This window comes from Pseudorasbora parva, chromosome 9 (assembly GCF_024679245.1).
Source record: "Pseudorasbora parva isolate DD20220531a chromosome 9, ASM2467924v1, whole genome shotgun sequence".
Classification (NCBI taxonomy): domain Eukaryota; kingdom Metazoa; phylum Chordata; class Actinopteri; order Cypriniformes; family Gobionidae; genus Pseudorasbora; species Pseudorasbora parva.
Window position 1 is genome coordinate 17,574,913 of NC_090180.1, and position 20,492 is coordinate 17,595,404.

At 41.1% G+C, this 20,492-nt stretch overlaps 2 protein-coding genes across 3 annotated transcripts in view; both read right to left on the reverse strand.

Moving 5' to 3' along the window:
• Window positions 1–8,110: 8,110 nt before the first annotated feature.
• On the reverse strand, window positions 8,111–11,104 carry dynlt5 (dynein light chain Tctex-type family member 5). Of its 2 annotated transcripts, none has more exons than XM_067454195.1 (5): window positions 11,076–11,104; window positions 10,775–10,905; window positions 10,588–10,679; window positions 9,249–9,373; window positions 8,111–9,080 (listed from the first exon to the last, which is right to left on the reverse strand). In XM_067454195.1, exons 2-5 carry the CDS (start codon window positions 10,873–10,875, stop codon window positions 8,877–8,879), a joined length of 522 nt encoding a protein of 173 aa, XP_067310296.1. In that variant the 5' UTR covers window positions 10,876–10,905; window positions 11,076–11,104; the 3' UTR covers window positions 8,111–8,876. The 2 variants fall into 2 exon arrangements, with proteins under 2 accessions (XP_067310296.1, XP_067310297.1); XM_067454196.1 differs by having other exon boundaries at window positions 11,016–11,081.
• Window positions 11,105–12,356: 1,252 nt separating this feature from the next.
• sgip1b (SH3GL interacting endocytic adaptor 1b) overlaps window positions 12,357–20,492 on the reverse strand; it is a 31,717-nt gene continuing 23,581 nt past the window's right edge. Inside the window, exons 22-23 of the mRNA XM_067454192.1 lie at window positions 18,958–19,122; window positions 12,357–16,578 (exon numbers count right to left, since the gene is read on the reverse strand). Of these exons, the coding sequence (XP_067310293.1) occupies window positions 16,556–16,578; window positions 18,958–19,122 (188 nt within the window). The 3' untranslated portion in view covers window positions 12,357–16,555. The remainder of the gene's footprint in view (window positions 16,579–18,957; window positions 19,123–20,492) is intronic.

Genomic DNA, 20,492 nt, shown 5'->3' on the forward strand with positions numbered 1-20,492 from the left:
GAAACACTTTAAACTTCTTCATCCTCTCTGTGCAAAATGCCTTTATTGTTTTTCTGGGGACTTGAATTGGCCTACATAAAAAATTAAATAAAAAACCCCATTCATTTTCAAATGTCAGAATTCAAACGTTCATATAGGCTAAAGTTTTTTTTTTTTTTTTTTGTAGTATATGTTGTTAAAAAATGATAAATTCTAGAAGCAAGGACGAATTCTAAATTAGAGTTTGTTTTATAAATGTATACCCAACATTGTATTTTATGCAATATCGAAGTAGATCGCCAACCAACTGTAAAATTAAGAATAAAAGCATTTTGAACAAAAAACAAACAAAAAAACAAACAATGGCTTTGAGTGGTAATTTGTTGGCAAATATCAATTCATATATTTTAGGATTTTTATTTTATTTTTGTATATTCCTGACACTCAAACTTGAAGATGACAAGTTCGTACTTGCAGCCCTTAAAGAAACAATACCTACTGCAAATGGTTTAATATAGCCTACATCTGTCAACTTGAATGAAAATTGAAACAGATCCATGAGAACGAGTTCATAACTTCTTCAGAATGTTATAGCCTACAGCGAGTTTTATTTTGATTTTATGAAACATGAGTGTCATAGTTTGAAGTCAAAGGTGATCCAACAGGTGATCGCAAAGATCAGGCCTATCTGCGGATTCAAGAAAGTGCAAGTTTAAAAAGATTCACATGCATAACGGCTAAAATAATCTTAAAATAATCTAAATAGCTACAAGTAGGTTTTGTGTGGTCCTAACATCTTTTGCTCACTTAGCTCCTTCTAATGCAAGTGTCGCATTCCTGAAGTTACAATCCGATTGACCGATTCACTTTCTCCATAGCTAAATCGATGTTACCATAAATATAAGACGCCATATATATATATATATATATATATATATATATATATATATATATATATATATATATATATATATATATATATATATATATATATAGAGCCATGCCTTCTAAATTATCACAGTTCAGCTCAGTGTGTATACAGAACTTTCTGTTATGTCAGAGAATTGTAATTTCTTGTTAGTTTCTCATTACAGCCATTCCTCAGACAGCATCTCCAAACTCTTGTGTCTGCAGAGTAATAAATCCATGGATTTCCATCCTGCCATGACCCTTGACTCCAGATAAAACAAAACACTGAAACAAATTTTTTTTGTTAATTAATAGGCCTACTTTATCATTTTCTTATCTTTTACATTCGTTTGAATAATTTTTATACACAAAACCGCTTCTCCAGTCCAGAGTCCACGCTGGTGTGTCCTTGAAGAGTAACAGGTTCATTTGTTTATTCACCTACAGTAATACAACTGTTATAGGCTAGGCTACCTCTGACATAAATGAAAATAGTAAACCAGAATGATGTAATACACAAAGATGAATAATATATGATATGTGGGTCATTTAAAAGCAGTTCACAGAAAAAGAAAACTGGCTCTTTTTCATCACTCAAATGTGCATAATGTTCATGCTCCTCATACAATGAAAATGAACTAGGTGGGTCCATTTGAGCATAAACATGTCAAAAGCGTAATAAAACACCGTCGTTTTTATTAAACCATTAAACTTTGCAAATATTTTATTTAAAATTCTGCACACATTCACATTCAGTTATGATATCATATAAAGTATAGCATATTTTCAAATCAAAATAGCGAAATTACATAAAATAAAAAAAGTTTGCATTGTATGTGAATGGAATTCACACTCATCGTCGGTGATCATTAAGCTCTGCATTTGATCTGACTGACCATCATTTTGACATTGACTAGTGCTGTTAGACCGCTCAGGTAGACTAGCGTAAACATTTTACTTTTGTCACATCCTTACAACAAACACAGCAGTGCGCAATGGAGTTTCTAAAAAAAAACATACATTTCCAACGGGGACTTGTCTCCCTTAATGCCTATGGTGGTTACGGCCCTGATATGACTGTGAGTTATATTGCAAATCTTTGAGATTGCCATTTGATGGCTTTTTGTGACAAACAGAATGGAAATCTTGTCTTCTGCAGTCGACAAGACTAGAGTCTGTTTGTGGACTGGCTGGTGGCAGTCTGTCTTTCTACAGCAAAATAATATGTTGATGTTTTATTTCTTAGAAATTGTATGATTTTGCAAAAATGTTCAGTTTATCTTAATTTCAAATATTTTAAACCATGTTTACAAAAAGTGCAAATAAGTGTTAACAGATCATGCACCAACTAGCTCAACTGGGCTTTTTGAAATATTAGTACAAAATATAAATAAATATGTTGTCAATAAAATTGTCCAATAATAAATTGCCAAACAATAAGATTGAAAGAGTTAATAACTGAGAATACTTTGACATAAGAAAATATATCTATGTTCTCAAAACAAATCAATAACCGTAAACAAATATATAGAGACGTAGACATGTAGATTTATTGACTAACAATGAGGTATGAAATACAATGAGGTATTAAACTTGACATTTCAACTCAATGCACAGAAATAGATTTAGATTTTCAATTGTTTATACGAGGTAAAACATTTTCTTATTAAGACAATGGCCGTTAAATAATGTCCAATATGTGCTTCTACAATAATAATTTAAAAAATTAAATAACATTTAATTATAACAAAGGCAATCATTTCAGAATGATCAGAATAGTGGCCAAAAGTGTTGTCTGGATGGGAGATTTGTATTTAAGTTTCCTTTTATATATTATATTTTAAATATGAGGGAAGAACAAAACGTCTCGGGTTACTATTGTAACCCTTGTTCCCTGAGAGGGAACGAGACACTGCGTCGTCGAGTGACGACACTCTGGGAACGCCCCCAGCGTGACGGCTCTGAAGTATGAATGAAATCAGCCACCAATCCGATTGGTGCAACGTCGTGACGTAACCGGCGACGGCGTACGCGGAAGCTATAAGAAGGCGCCGCCCCAAACAACAGACAGCCTTTGCGATGAAGCGAGCGCTCTACGTGTAGGTGTGGCGACGAGACGCAGTGTCTCGTTCCCTCTCAGGGAACAAGGGTTACAATAGTAACCCGAGACGTTCCCTATATCGAGGGAACTCAACACTGCGTCGTCGAGTGACGACACTCTGGGAACGTCAATACCCACTATGCCACACCGAGACACGCCCATCCTGGTGTGAAGCTGGATCCCAGGCACACTCAGGACGCAAGCACTCTAGCACCCGGCGTAGCCGGGAGGTCCAGCTTATAAAATCTTATAAAGGTGTGTGGATTAGCCCAACCCGCCGCCTCACAAATCTCAATAAGTGAGGCTCCCGAAAGGAGGGCCACCGAGGAGGCCAAGCCCCTCGTAGAGTGAGCCCTCACGGCCATGGGTGAAGGCATATTGCGCACCCGATAAGCCGTGGCTATCGCCTGCACGATCCAGTTACTAATAGTCTGTCTCGCCGCAGGCAACCCTTTCTTAGGGGGGCCAAAGCACACCAGAAGCTGGTCCGATTTCCTCCATTGAGCTGACCTGTCTAGATAGATCCTCAATGCCCTAACCGGGCAGAGCAGGTGCAGCCTAGCTTCCTCTGCCGTCGCGTGAGGCGGAGGATGAAAAGCCTGAAGAAATACCGACCCCATCCCTGAAGAAGGGACCTTGGGCACGTAGCCCGGTCTGGGATGCAAGATAGCCTTCACCCCGCCCGGGGCAAACTCCAAGCAAGTAGGCGTGACCGCCAACGCCTGGAGGTCCCCCACTCTCCTCAGAGAAGTGATGGCGAGGAGAAATGCTACCTTCAGGGTCAGATTTCTCGCCTCAGCCGACTCCAATGGTTCGAAGGGGGCCTCAGCCAACCCCTCCAGAACCACCGCCAGGTCCCAAGCCGGGACTCTGGGATGAGCCGCAGGCCTCAATCTCCTAGCCCCACGGAGAAAACGCACAACCAAGTGGTGTCTACCCAAAGGGCCCCCTTCCAAAGGCGAGTGGAAAGCCCCTATGGCTGCCACATACACCTTCAGAGTGGATGGGGTCAAACCAGCGGAGAAACGGTCTTGGAGGAACTCCAGTACTGAAGCGATTGCGCAGTCAACTGGGTTCACCCCCCTTTCTCTACACCAGCTAGTAAAGACATTCCACTTTAGGCTATACAGTTTCCTCGTAGAGGGAGCCCTAGAGCTGAGAATGGTCTCAACGACCTCTTGTGGCAGACCCTCCTCTAGGTACTGTGCCCCCTCAGAGGCCAGACCCAGAGGTTCCACAACTCTGGCCTGGGGTGGAAAATCACACCCCCTGCCTGAGACAGCAAATCCCTCCTCAGAGGGACCTGCCACGGGGTCCCGTCTAGAAGTGCCACAATGTCGGAGAACCAAGCTCGGGACGGCCACCGGGGTGCCACTAATAGGAGGCTGATGCCCTCCCGGCGGACTCGCTCTAGAACTCCCGGGAGCAGAATGATCGGGGGAAATGCGTACAGACGCTGCCTCGGCCACGTCTGTGTCATGGCATCCAGCCCTAACGGGGCCGGAGGCCTGAGGCTGAACCACAGTGGGCAGTGGGTCGTTTCTACGGAAGCAAACAGATCCACTTCCACTGGGCCGAACCTCTCGCACATGGCCTCCACCACCTCTGGATGGAGCCGCCACTCCCCGGGCCTCAGCCCCTGCCTCGACAGGACATCCGCTCCCTGGTTCTGGTCCCCTGGGACATACATCGCTCTGAGAGACGACAGTTTCCCCTGGGACCACAGGAGGATCTGAAGCGCCAATTTGCATAGCGGGCGTGACCTCAGACCCCCCTGGTGATTGAGATACGATACCACCGACGTATTGTCGGATCGTATCAGGACATGGTGGCCGTGAAGGTCTGGGAGAAAGCTCCTCAAAGCTTTGTAAACCGCCAACATTTCCAAGCAATTTATGTGCCAGGAGGAATGTTGGGGTCCCCACGAACCCCTCATGAACCGGCCTTCCATGACCGCGCCCCAGCCCGTGAGGGAGGCGTCTGTTGAAAGGATCTTCCTGCAACATAACGCTCCTAACACAGGCCCCTGGGACAGGAACCTCGGATCCTTCCATATAACGAGGGAACGAAGGCATCTGCGCGTTACCCTGATCATACGGAAAGGTTTTCCCCTCGAGGAAAACCCCTTGGTTCCTAGCCACCACTGGAGGGGCCTCATGTATAGCAGACCCAAGGGAATTACGTTGGATGCTGCTGCCATGAGTCCCAGCAGTCTCTGAAACTGCTTCACAGTGCGGCTGTGGCCTAGCTTCACCCTTGAGACCTCCGCCAGTATAGAACCCACCCGTGCGGGAGACATGCTCGCTCGCATCGAGGTTGAGTCCCATACCACCCCGAGGAACGTAGTCCTCTGGGCGGGTATCAACACGCTCTTGGCCGTGTTCAGTCTCAGCCCCAAGCACCTGAGATGGGCTAAAACGACATCTCGATGCCGAATCGCCATCTCGCGCGACTTTGCCATAATGAGCCAGTCGTCGATGTAATTCAGCACACGGATGCCCTGCAGCCTCATAGGGGCCAGAGCTGCATCCATGCACTTCGTGAAGGTGCGAGGGGAAAGAGCTAGACCGAAAGGAAGCACCCGATATTGGTACGCTTCGCCCCCGAAAGCGAACCTCAGGAACTTCCTGTGGGCAGGAAGGATGGAGACATGGAAGTATGCGTCCTTTAGATCTATCGTGACGAACCAGTCCTCGAACTGGATCAGATTCACGATCATTTGAATTGTGAGCATCTTGAACCTGAATCTCCTCAGAGACCGATTCAAGTACCTCAGATCTAATATTGGACGTAAGCCTCCACCCTTTTTGGGAACAATGAAATAACGGCTGTAAAAGCCCGACTCCCTGTCTGGCGGAGGGATCTTTTCTATCGCCCCCTTGACCAGCAGAGACTGTACTTCTTGTTCCATAACCTGCCTCTGGGCCGGGGGGACCACAGTCCAGACCACCCCGCTGAACTTCGGTGGTGGAACTCTGAACTGCAATCTGTACCCCCTTCCCACTGTACTCAGGACCCAAGCAGAAATATTCGGGAGGCACATCCATGCGCCGATATATTCTACTAGGGGAACCAGCCTCTCGAGGCTGGTCTCTGGTACCCACCGAACCCCCTGCCCGACCCCCTGAAGCGGCCACCCGGCAGAGCTTAGTCGGGGAGGATTTTCGGTGTGCGCACGCATTCGCTGCCCCGCCGCAGGTCGATTTCGAGGCGGCTGGGACAGCGCACGTACGCGGGAAAACGATGAGGCCCGAAGCGTTGTTAACGGCGGGAACACAACATCGATTTCCCCAGAGCTGCGGGCTCGGAACGACCTCGGTCGTCCGCCCCCGGGAGGGCCAGCTCTGAGCGATCCCGCCGCAGCTAGGACCGCTTGCCAGAAGCCTTCTTCGCCTGAAGGACTTCCCTCAAGTCGCCCTTCGGCTTAGAAGACTTCTGGCGAGAACGTCGCCTCCTTTGCCAGGCTCCCTCGGGAGGGGCGCGGGAAGCGACGCTCTCCTTTTGCGCCTGTCTGTGGGCGCTGGTGGAGGGCCGGGACTGGCCACCAGAGACCTCCCTGCTGGCTACAGGAGGCCCCTGGCGGCGAGGGAGATACTGCCGGAAAGCCGCCGACTGTTTCCTCACCTCCTGGAATCTCTCGACAACGCTATTGACTGCGTCGCCGAAGAGACCCACAGGAGCTATCGGGGAATCCAGAAGGAAGGATTTCTCCTTCTCCTTCATCCCCGACAGGTTTAACCAAAGGTGCCTCTCCACGCACACCATGCCAGCCATAGAGCGGCCGATAGCACGGGCCGTCTCTTTGGTGACGCGGAGAGACAAGTCGGTAGCTTTCCGCAGCTCTGTAATATCGTCCGGAGACGGACCCTCTCCCTCATCGAGCTCTTTGAGGAGCTCAGCTTGGTATGCCTGCAGTACCGCCACGGTGTGCAGGCAACTACCAGCTCTACCGGCCGCTCGATAAGCCCTGCCCACCAGGGACGACGTGTCCCTGCATGGCTTGGTGGGCAGGACAGGGGCTTTCAGGGACGCTGCTGCCTCGGGAGACAGATAGCTCGCTAGTGCCTCCTCGACGCGAGGCAGCATCCCATAACCAGCCTCAGCCGCACCCACGACACACCCGAAGTCAAGAACTGGGGGTGTCGATAGGCGCGATGAGTATGGTTTTCCCCATGATTTGCACAACTCATTGTGCAAATCCGGGAAAAACGGCAAGCCCCTGCGTGGCGGCTGAGCACGCTTTTTGAAGAAGCGTCCATCCAACCTGCTCACAGGCTGGACTTCCACCTCTTCCTGTGGCCAGTCGATACTGAGTTTGGCCACAGCACGTGTCAGCACGTCCACCAGCTCTTCTTGAGCGGGAGAGTGAAGAGGTGAATTCACCTGCACTCCGCCCGCCTCCAGGCTGAACTGATCTGATCCCTCGGAATCAGACAGCATCAGCACTGGGTTATCGACCTCGTGGGAAGAAGCCGCAGCGCGGGCTTCCTCACGAGGCGGAAGAGCGTCTGAATCATCGGACGAGGATTGGGAAGATGCCTCAGCATGCCCGCCTCCCGTCGCGAGATCCAGTTGTGAGCCCCAGGATCTACGCCGCCGCGCTGCCTCAACAGACGCGGGACCAGACCCACGGGGCTCGCGAGCCTGACCGCCTTCGGTGAAGACGGCCAGCCGTGAGCGCAGCACCCGGAGCGGCAGCCTCTCACACTCGCTGCAGGCGGCACCCTCAAGCGCCGCCTGAGCGTGCTGCGCTCCGAGACACTGCACACACAGCTGGTGTGTGTCCGAGCCCGTAATGAAGCGCGGGCACGGATGAACACACCTTCTAAACTGCTCGCTTGCCATGCTTTCTCAGAGAGGGACTGATAATCAGACAGACAACAGTAAATAGACAAACAATATTCACACAGAGCGCCTCGCTGAAGAGCAAAGACTGTCTGTTGTTTGGGGCGGCGCCTTCTTATAGCTTCCGCGTACGCCGTCGCCGGTTACGTCACGACGTTGCACCAATCGGATTGGTGGCTGATTTCATTCATACTTCAGAGCCGTCACGCTGGGGGCGTTCCCAGAGTGTCGTCACTCGACGACGCAGTGTTGAGTTCCCTCGATATAGGGAACTTTGTAAACGTCTTCATCTGAAACAATTATTTTGCACAAAAAAAGGAAAACCCCATAAGACCTTCGTTCATTTTCGGAACACAAATAAAGATATATTTGATGAAAACAGAGAGCTTTCTGACCCCACATAGACAGTGAAAATATTGCATAGAAAAACTAAAATTTAATAAATATAAAACCATACATTAACTACAACATAATCAGTTATTAATATATCATTGGTTCTCTTTATAGTTTTTGCATGTGCTTATTATATCTTTGTATGACAGCCTAACCAAAACTTCTCAGCACAGTTTGGCATGCCAAACTACGCAACATACCCACTACGCAATATGCTTGCAAATTCTTTAACACATTTTTAATAAATATATTTGAATAAAGGCTGATGTCATCAATTTTCCTAGGCCAGACACACTTTTGGCCACTACTCCATGTGGTGCTCATTCAATAAATTCACTTGTCACTAACACCCAGCTGATATAGACTTTTGTCAGGTTGGATGCCATACTGAATTTAAGAGAGATGAAAATGAGGTTATGAAGGATAGTAGATATACAGTCTTTACAGTGGGTTTGCACTGTATAAAGTTCCTAGATCATTTTCAAAACCATTTTATGTTTTTTGTCTACTGAAACTTTTTTTTGAGACGTATCGTCAGCTGAACAATCGGTATGTTGTTAAACAGCAGAACAATCCATTGAAAGCCTCAGTTTCATTCCTGTCAAATTGAAATATGGCACTACCCTGACTAAGGTCTGTTCTTACAGACTCATTCAAAATAGACACCATAGACAGTCGCAGCGGCAAAGAGCGAGCTGTTTTTGAAAGTATGTGAGGATAAATTGTCGCGTGTCTCGTCCCACAGGCATCTGCTCCCCATGCGAATGTTCTGGTCTCTGATCTGACCAATGCTGATGATGACTATGAACTTATAGCGAGGAACCATCAAATCTTTAACTCTGGCCTTGACAACCTGAAATTGCAATAACAGCAAAGATTTCAGCAGCACATACTATATGTTTATTCCGTTTGTATGCATGTTTCTATATTTATAACTTGGGCTAAATAAAGTCAATGTTAAATTTAACGAACTGTCATGTTATTAATTAAAAGTGAGAGATTTAGAAAAAAATAAATGGACCTCAGAGATTGTTTTGGTCATCTGCCTGCACAACTCAGGTTCATATTTCTCCTCCTGCAGGTAGCTGGTCAACACGTCCTTCAGAATGTCTTTCACTGTTATCACTGGAAAACGGCGCACAGGGGCTGCTCGAACATTTACAGTGAATTACTGATATAGAACTAATGAAATGCACATGAATGGTCAAGATAGATAGCTAATGAAATCTTTGACCTCATGGCCTGTGATAATCTGTGGAACACATTTTGATTGAATAAATTGGGAAAAGAATAGATCTCTATAAAATAGGGTAACATGGGAGAAGATGACCCCCTTAAAGGAACACTCCACCGTTTTTAGAAATAAGGCTTATTCAACTACTTTCCTACATTTATATATGTGGGCAAATCTATTTTTGTCTCAGTGCATGCATTGTTTCAGTTTGGCAGGGTCGCCGCTAACTTAGCTTAGCACAATAAATGGAATCCAATGTTGCCAACTAGCATGTCCCGAGTAAAAGTAATCCAAGATAATTTTTTTGGATCACTTTTACTCGATCATAACTTGGATCATAATTTTAGTGATTTTTTAAAAACAATGTGCATTTATTTTTAAATTGTAACATATTTATTTAGATATAGTTTAGCATGTGCAAGATGATGATGTATCAGCCATTATGTCATTATAGGAAATAAATAGAAACATTTGCTAATTTAGTTGTTATAGTACAAAATGTAATATTATTGAAAAAGGCTATAATGGGGTAACTTAGGGGTGAAGCCCCCTCCCCCAAATAATTCTTATTAATATTTGGATATTTTTAAAGTGTAATAAATGTAAATACTAAATAGACTATTCTATATAAAATGTATTTTGTTAATAAGATAATCAAATAACCAATGACAGACTCCTAGCAGAATCTCAGTAAAAGAGATTCATCTGAAAAGTACAACTATTCTATCACTATACAGACATATGCATATTTACATTATTTAACTGCCCATTTTTTAAATTGAAGATATGTCATAATAGCAACACTATGAGAACACAAACTGAATAATTTCACTCAACTAACCTATAGGGTTTAATGAACGTATAGATGTCTCAAATGTAGAAAAAATCATTAAAAATACTTAATAATAACCCCTTTCATTTCAATAATCAATAAATCTAAATGTTGATATTTAGATGCAATACCAAGTTCACTTAATTGTGATACATTTATATTCCATATTCATATTCCATGAAAATACCGCATAACAGGAATGACCATATGATATGGGTTTATTTTCTCTATTGGTGGCTATAATTTGTGTGGTGATATTAGTATCTCCATTACTGTCAAAGAAAAGAGACTTACTGAGCCGATAGGTGTTCTCCATTTGCACTGTAGGTCGTGGAATATCATCATGATGTCCAGGCTCTTCCATGTAGGACAACGTGCTGATAGAGCTTCAGAGAAAAACAAACGGCACTTTATGATCCATACTTTTATATTTACACTCTTTTTGTCATGTTAGTATATGTTTAGGATGACAGGAACTCACTCCTTTTTTCTGCCAAAGGCTCTGACTTCATGACTGCCCAGAGAAGACACACTTCCACGTTTCTTCAGCAAACGTGCTTTCTCTTTGGCTAAATCAGACATTTTGCGGTAAAATCGACTCAGTTGTATCTGCTACGAAACGTATACAAATACACTTACATTGGTAAAGCATTTAATAAATTAGTGTATTAACAGATTGTTGTTCTGGTATTGATAGAATATCGGAATATAAACTAAAACACCTGTAGTTTAGCCTACATTTTTTCTTCTTCCTTTTTTGTAACAAAATGCACTTAAGTTACCTCTTTGATGCGTCTCTTCTACAAACCGGAAATGCTCAAGATCGTCATAGGCTTGTTGACAAACGTTGTCTTGACAACTGCGGATTTCATTTTCACTTTGGGTGTCTTGTCCTGCCACGATATTACATTACAAGATAGCTGGAATATTATATTATTATATGGAACCCATCAACTGTTTAAATGTAATGCTGACTTGGTTGCGTAGACGTGACCTAATTAAGTGTTTATAATAAAAAACTATTCTAGTGTGATTTCGGATTAATCAAATATTTGAGAAATGCGTTCCAAAAGCTTATAATGAACACAGTTCAGACTATACACAATTTAATTATACTTTTTTTCTAATTCAAAATAAACAAAAGTTTATGTAGGTCTAGTTCTATTAAACTAGTGTTGTGTTTACTATACTTCTAATATTTGTGAATATGTTCTAGTTATTTGCAAGATTTTTAAAGGTTCACCCCAAAATTTAAATTCATGTCGTATGCCTCAGTATTTACGATAGGATATTTTTGATAAAATCTAACAGTTTTCATTGACAGCTATTTAATTAACACTGTCATCGACCAGAAAGGTAGTAAAGGCATTATTAAAATAGTCGATATGATTCCAATGGTTCAACCTTAATTTTGTAACGTGACTAGAATACTTTTTGTCTGCAAAAAAACAAACAGAAATAACAACTTTATTCAACAGTCTCTTCTCTCAGTGTGCCAACCAGTGGAGCGCTTTTAAAATGCTAGTCCGAACGCCGGCTTACTATTGCTTACTTACTGGCTTTATATTTATTCACTTGAGAACAATGCATGCGAGTGATGCTGATGCAGGATCTAGCCAATGGTAAGTTAGTTAAGCCACCGTGTAGGCCTACTGTAGAACTTGAAAGTGCTGCACTGTTGACATGACAACAGCATAGGATACTGGCACAGACGAGAAGAGATTGTTGAATAAAGTATTTATTTTTCTTTGCGCAGAAAAAGTATTCTCATCATTTTATAAAAATAAAGGTTGAACCATAGACTATTTTAACAAGGTCTTTACTGCCTTTATGGGCCTTGAAAGTGGTTGTTGTGTTGCTGTCTATGTGGGGTCAGAAAGCTCTCTGTTTTCATCAAAAATATCTTTATTTGTTCCGAAAATAAACGAAAGTCTTAAAGGGTTTGGAACGACATGAGGGTGAGAATTAATGACAGAATTTTAATTTTTTGGTGAACTAACCCTTTAAGGTGCATACAGTATATTGCATTAGTGACAGACTGACTTTAGAAGAAGTCAAGAATGTTAAACATGAATTTCTTGATTTTATTTTCAAGACATTACATTATTTTCACTTTGATATATTTAGCATTTTCAGTCTCTATATTCTCTTAAAATCTGGGGAGAGGTTATTCTATGCATGAAATGTTTGCATATTCCATTTTCTGAACGATGAATGAACAAGATGCAGGTTAGCTGACAAACACAATACCACAACATCAGTGGGATAAAAAGTAATAAATACATATTTTATAAAATGAGAGATTGAGACTTGTTTTATCTGGAATGAACCATCCGCAAGCAGCAGTTGTCTATCCATCGATCCACATTTAAGGTCAGGTAAGGCCTCCAAACCACTGAAATAAAGTACACTTCATTAAATGGTAAAAATAATGTTGCTTAACTACAACCAGATTAGCCAAAGCACATAATTGAAGATCATGTATATTCCCAAACTATATCTCTAACAAGAGATATTTGAGGCTTTTCTAGTGAAAGTTTCTACACACTTGGATGGATAATCTCACAGTTTTAAAGGCAATGATCCACATTTGAGTCTTGTGATGAAGTCTCAGTGAACAAAAATCACAGAATAAAGATGAGCATTTCCTTACTTACCAAAATATGTGAGTTGACAACACAATACAGTACAGTACAGGGAAGTGATAAATGAAAGGATGTGATAAATGTTCTTCTGTACTAGTCCTTTGCTGTTTCTTTCCCTTTTTGAACAATAAAACAGTCTAGTGAGTGTTCGGAATCCATTACAAACCACAGAACTAGGCATAAAATAAATTACATGAATTTGAAACATTATTAAATAAAGTGCCACCATGAACTGTAAATACTAACAATAACATGACATGAAATCTGTTCTATGTCAAGACATAGAAACTCTGTATCCATTTGGATACATGTTTAACAATTTCTATTTTACATTTTTAAAATTTTTACATCTTTAAATATTGCTACAGTACAATGTTTTGGGAAAATAAAATCCACATTGTGGAAAACCGAAAGGAAACAGTTTGTAGTATTTGATTAGTTCCTTAAGTTTTTTTTTCGCCTTAAGGAATTCTGCATCTCTGACACAAATTAAGTTTCATTTTCCTAAAATGTCTAAATAAATAAATAAAAATTAAGTAGGCATCACTTTTTTCATGAATTATGAATGTAATAGTCACATCCATGTTTAAGCACTTAATTTGACGAAATGGCTACTGGCTAACTAGACAGAAGTGATGCATTCGTACATGTCTTCAACAACATCAAATCAACATTTACTCAGATGCAAGAAGCATTTTAAGATGATAATGAACAGAATATTGTATGGAAGCATGTTTCTGTAGTTCTCATAATTTCTAATTGCAGCATGGTAAGACTTTACAATAAGGGTTTATTCACTAACATTAGTTGATGCTTTAGGCATAAACTAATAATGAACCACATTTTAGAGCATTATTAATTCTAGGTGTGATTCATTTGTTAATTCATACAAATGCTATTATAGTTAATTTATAATTTGTTCATAATACATTAATGTTAATTTCTACTACTCAAAATGTTTGGGTTCAGTAAGACTTTTGAAAGAAGTCTCTTATGCTCACTAAGGCTACATATATTTAAAAATACAGTAAAACAGTAATATTGTGAAATATTATTGCAATTTAAAAGAACTGTTTTCTGTTTTAATATATTTTAAAATGTAATTTATTCATGTGATTCAAAGCTGAATGTTCAGCATCATTACTCCAGTCTCCAGTGTCACATGATCCTCTAGAAATCATTCTGATTTACTGATCTGGTTCTCAAGAAACGTTTCTTATTATTATTAATGTTGAAAACAGTAATATTTTTGTGGAAACAATAATTTTATTTCAGTTTTTTTTTTAAATAAATAGAGAGTTCAAAAGAACAGTATTTATTTGAAATAGAACATAAATCACAACATAAATGTCTTTACTGTCACTTCAAGTATTCATTTCTTTAAAAAAAAAAAAAAATCTTACTGACCCCAAACTTTTGAAAGACAGTGTATTTGCATAAAAAAGGCTGTAACAATATTGCTGTAAGTTCATGATACCTAAAGCCCAGGACACATTAAGTTGACATCAAAGAACTAGCAGAGACAAAAGATGAATGTGTTGTCTCCTCTCCTTGGCTACGTCTCTGCCAAAAAGCTGTGCTTGAACACACTGAAAAGACTAAAGGTGACTGTCAACTAGAATGCGTTCTGCACCTATGTGTAGGTGAATATCTTTCTATATCAGCAGGTACACTATATAGCCAAAAGTATTGGGACACCCCTCCAAATAATTTAATTCAGCTGTTCCAATCACTTCCATGCCCACAGGTGTACAAAATCAAGCACCTAGGCATGTAGACGCTTCTACAAACATTTGTGAAAGGATGGATTTACTCTCAGGAACTCAGTGAATTCAAGCATGGTACTGTGATAGGTTGAAACCTGTGCAAGTCCATTCATGTAATTTTTCTCACTAATAAATATTCAACAGTCAACTGTGGTATTATAACAAACTGGAAGCAATTGGCAAAAACAGTAACTCAGCCACGAAGTGGAAGGCCATGTAAAATCACAGAGCGGAGTCAAAGCTCCAAACTTTATGTGGCCCTCAGATTAGCTCAAGAACAGTGTGTAGAGAGCTTCATTGAATGGGTTTTAATGGCAGAGCAGCTTCCTCCAAGCCTTACATCAAGTGCAATGCAAAGCATTAGGTGCAGTGGTGTAAAGAACGCCGCCACTGGAGTCTAGAGCAGTGGAGACGGGTTCTCTGGAGTGACGAATCACGCTTCTCTCTCTGGCAATCTGATGGACAAATCTGGGTTTGGCGGTTGCAAGGAGAACGGTATACTTGCCTGACTGCATTGTGCCAAGTGTAAAGCTTGGTGGAGGGGGGATTATGGTGTGTGGTTGTTTTTTAGGGGTTGGGATTGGCTCCTTAGTTCCAGGTAAAGGAACTCTTAATGCTTCAGCATGCCAAGACATTTTGTACAATTTCATGCTGCCAACTTTGTGGGAACAGCCGTCCACCCCTTCCTGTTCCAACAAGACTGCGCACCAGTGCACAAAGCAAGTCATAAAGATTAAAGACATAGATGAGGGAGTTTGGTGTGGAGGAACTTGACTGGCCTGCACAGAGTCCTGACCACAACCCGATAGAACACCCTTAGGATGAATTAGAGCAAAGACTGCGAGCCAGGCCTTCTCGTCCAACATCAGTGCCTGACCTCACAAATATAGAAAAATGTTCAAAAATTCCCATAAACACACTCCTAAACCTTGTAGAAAGCCTTGCCAGAAGAGTTAAATCTGTTATAGCTGCAAAGTGTGGACCAACTCCATATTAAACCCTATGGATGAAGAATGTGATGTCATTACAGTTCATGCGCATGTAAAGGTAGGCGTTCTAAAACTTTTGGTAATATAGTTTATCAATAGTCTATTTTCATCATTCAAAAAAGGAAACCTGATAAAAGGACTGCAGAAATACAACCTGTAAACAAAGCAGCACTTTATCAATCACACTCATCACTTTTGGTTTTATTCTTGAGTGCTGATTCTCATTAACAAAGCTGAACAGCAAATCAGAGTTCTCTCGCTTACCGATGGTGCAGAAGCTGATTCGTGCCAATGATGCGGATCACATTGAAAAAACGAAGCCAACTGGTGGTCCTACATTTCCCGACGGCTGATTGTCAGTTTGGTGTGTCCTGGGCTTAATACATCAAATAATGTTAACAAACTGAATCTCATTGTAAAGTGCTATCTGTAGCATTGTTTGGGAATTAAGACAAAAATAACTCAAGGAAAACCAAACACTGCTGACATGTGTGTTCCTATATTTGAACCCTGGTATCATTAGATTGTAATGTCACTAGGTGTGTTTGGTTTGGGTCAAAGAGAGAATGTGCAACAAGTGAAAAAGGAAACTCTGCTTTCTGCAAGAACCCAGCGGAAAAGTCCACGTATTGCATTTGTCCTGAAGGTTTATCATATACACACAAAATATTTGCTAATATTCACATACACACACACCCACAGAACGCACTGATGATATTCTACACCAGATATTTTAAGTGAGATTTTGAGTGCTGTACTTCTGGAATTTCGATAAAAACATTTTTTAAAGTCTTTGTAGTGCCAAAAGAGCATCCTAATGTCCCACTCACAGCCCATCCAGCAGGTCGTTGCTGTGGCCAGGTCAGTTATCTGCCAGATATTTACCTGTGGAATACAAAAACAGCCCAATTTTATGTCTACTATATACAAATAAATGTTAGGGCTTTTCACATTTGGACGAGTTTAACATGGTCATTCTAAACCCCAGGCAAACAGAATCATGGGACATATTGCTTCACGATTCACACTGCTCATAATTTACCCGGGGTTAACAATTAACCCTGGTTATTGATAGTCCAAATGTACTTAGACATTTCTGTCAGTATAATTCAAGTATACAGTAGTTAAGCGCAATTTTAAGTGTATTTCTAAGAAGTACATAAAAAGTTGACTGAAAGTATTAATTCTTATTTTGTTTAGGTTAAAAGAAGTATACAAATAGCACACTCGAATAAACTTATATTTCCTAAGGGTAAGAATGAAATGGTCTCTTCTTCAGTCCAACTGTTGGACAATGTTTTCTGCTGGGATGTGACATTTTTACCATCAAATACGGAAACAACTGTTTATGCAACGAACATGCTGTGTTTCTGTAACTTTCCAAAGCATGTGAATATGAGGCACACATTTGACTGTCTGCTGCTAAACATCTACAGTGCCTTGCGAAAGTATTCGGCCAACTTGAACTTTGCAACCTTTTGCCACATTTCAGGCTTCAAACATAAAGATATAAAACTGTAATTTTTTGTGAAGAATCAACAAGTGGTACAAAATCATGAAGTGGAACGAAATTTATTGGATATTTCAAACTTTTTTAACAAATCAAAAACTGAAAAATTGGGTGTGCAAAATTATTCGGCCCCTTTAGTTTCAGTGCAGCAAACTCTCTCCAGAAGTTCAGTGAGGATCTCTGAATGATCCAATGTTGACCTAAATGAAAAATGATGATAAATAGAATCCACCTGTGTGTAATCAAGTCTCTGTATAAATGCACCTGCACTGTGATAGTCTCAGAGGTCCGTTTAAAGCGTAGAGAGCATCATGAAGAACAAGGAACACACCAGGCAGGTCCGAGATACTGTTGTGGAGAAGTTTAAAGCCGGATTTGGATACAAAAAGATTTCCCAAGCTTTAAACATCCCAAAGAGCACTGTGCAAGCGATAATATTGAAATGGAAGAAGTATCAGACCACTGCAAATCTACCAAGACCTGGCCGTCCCTCTAAACTTTCAGCTCATACAAGGAGAAGACTGATCAGAGATGCAGCCAAGAGGCCCATGATCACTCTGGATGAACTGCAGAGATCTACAGCTGAGGTGAGAGACTCTGTCCATAGGACAACAATCAGTCGTATACTGCACAAATCTGGCCTTTCTGGAAGAGTGGCAAGAAGAAAGCCATTTCGTTTAAAGTTTCCCACAAGCCACCTGGGAGACACACCAAACATGTGGAAGAAGGTGCTCTGGTCAGATGAAGCAAAATTGAACTTTTTGGCAACAATGCAAAACGTTATATTTGGCGTAAAAGCAACACAGCTCATCACCCTGAACACACCATCCCCACTGTCAAACATGGTGGTGGCAGCATCATGGTTTGGGCCTGCTTTTCTTCAGCAGGGACAGGGAAGATAGTTAAAATTAATGGGAAGATGGATGGAGCCAAATACAGGACCATTCTGGAAGAAAACCTGATGGAGTCTGCAAAAGACCTGAGACTGGGACGGAGATTTGTCTTCCTACAAAACAATGATCCAAAACATAAAGCAAAATCTACAATGGAATGATTCAAAAATAAACATATCCAGGTGTTAGAATGGCCAAGTCAAAGTCCAGACCTGAATCCAATCAAGAATCTGTGGAAAGAACTGAAAACTGCTGTTCACAAACACTCTCCATCCAACCTCACTGAGCTCGAGCTGTTCTGCAAGGAGGAATGGGCAAAAATTCCAGTCTCTCGATGTGCAAAACTGATAGAGACATACCCCAAGCGACTTACAGCTGAAATCACAGCAAAAGGTGGCGCTACAAAGTATTAACTTAAGGGGGCCGAATAATTTTGCACGCCCAATTTTTCAGTTTTTGATTTGTTAAAAAAGTTTGAAATATCCAATAAATTTTGTTCCACTTCAAGATCCACTTCAAGATTGTGTCCCACTTGTTGTTGATTCTTCACAAAAAATTACAGTTTCATATCATTATGTTTGAAGCCTAAATTGTCGCACATTTCAAGGGGGCCGAATATTTCCGCAAGGCACTGTAGTTGTAACATTCTAACACTGCATTGCTTCCCACTGCACACGTTTAGCATTGCAAGCTGAGCTAACCCTGCTCTGGAAACTGTGTAAAAGTGGTGCTAACCCCACATCTAAATAACTCAAATACCCTTTACCCAGGGTTAAAAGCAGGGTTCAGAATGAAGATAACACAGGGTTAAGTGCAGAGTAAAAAGCACATTTTGCTTCTTTGCTTCAAGTGAAGACATACCTGCAGAAAACCTTTTTTTAACCAAGGATAGTCTGTAGCCTGAACCTAGAAGTTGAAAATCACAGCCAGACAGAGTGCTGCCCTCACTGGTGAACTGCACTGCCAGCTGTGACGGTCGACTGGGGCCCTCGGCTAACTGGAAGCGAGCCAGGAGAGCGCCAACCCCTGGCAACACGGACACACAATGACAGGACATTTCAGATATTCTACCAAAATGTTTATCCACACTGTACATCTTTTAAGGGTTAGTTCACCCAATCATTTTAATTAACCCATGATTTACTCACCCTTAAGCCATCCTAAATGTATAAGACATTCTTCTTTCAGATGAATACAATCAGAGTTATATAAAAAATATCCTGGCTCTTTCAAGCATTATAATGGCAGCCCAAAAAAAGTGCATTATAAAAGTACTCCACATGGCTCTGGGGGGTTAATAAAGACCTTCTGGAGCGAATCTGTGGGTTTTTCTAAGAAAAGCATATTTAACACGTTATAAAGTAAAACATCTAGCTGTAACTTACGTTAAACTTTGTAAGTTAAATAGATATTTAGGAATTATATTTAGGAAGCTAGATATTTAACTTTATAAAGTTTTAAATATGTTTTTTGTTTTTTTCACAAACCTATTGATTTGATTCAGAAGACCTTTAATATCTCCCCTAGAGCCGTGTACTCAAATGTATAGTTTGTATAAAGTAGAGAAGAAAAGTAAAAAAAAAAAAAAAAAAATTGGAAGTCAATGGCTACTGTCAACTACATGGTTAGCATTTGTGGTTCTTCAGAATATCTTATTTTGTGTTCAACAGAACAAAGAAACTCATACAGATTTGGAATAACATGAGGGTAAGTAAATGCTGAAACTTTTTTTTAAGGTGAAATATCCATTTAGTTTCTCTACAACTGTAAAAAGTGACTGAATATTTAACTAGTTAACTTTTATATTTCGCCATCTACACCATATAGAATGCTGCAGGGTTGGCGTACTCTATGACTGTAGACCAACCTAGAAGTCAGCAAAACCTTGGGACCATCGAAAAAAGCCAATAACTTCAAAAAAGCTCTGCGACCAACAAAAGTTTATGATTCTTACACATTTTTTTCTTACACATTAATGATAATCTTCACAAATGTAAACATAATTTTTTAATTTTGAAGCCTAAATATAATGGCCAGTTACACCATGGTTGAATTATTGCAATATCACCACCATTAAGCTTCCTACTTTTAAGTTTTTATTTAAAATCTACATGTTGGAACAGCCACAAAAGACCCAGTGTGTAAACATTATGGGAAGCACGCTAGCCAGACAGGATTTAAACTGGAGACCCAAGTTTGGTTTGAAGTTTCGAATGTTCTTTTTCCATTGTACCATTTTTGATTTCAAACATGCACTCACTGCATTTAACGTCATCTTGCAGCTGTCAGAGCAGAAACAAAAGTTGCTGATCTCTGTGTTTTTTCATTGTCTTCGGTGTGTTCATATATGTAAATTAGGTGAGCTTATTTGATCCATTAGATCAAACGATTTTAAA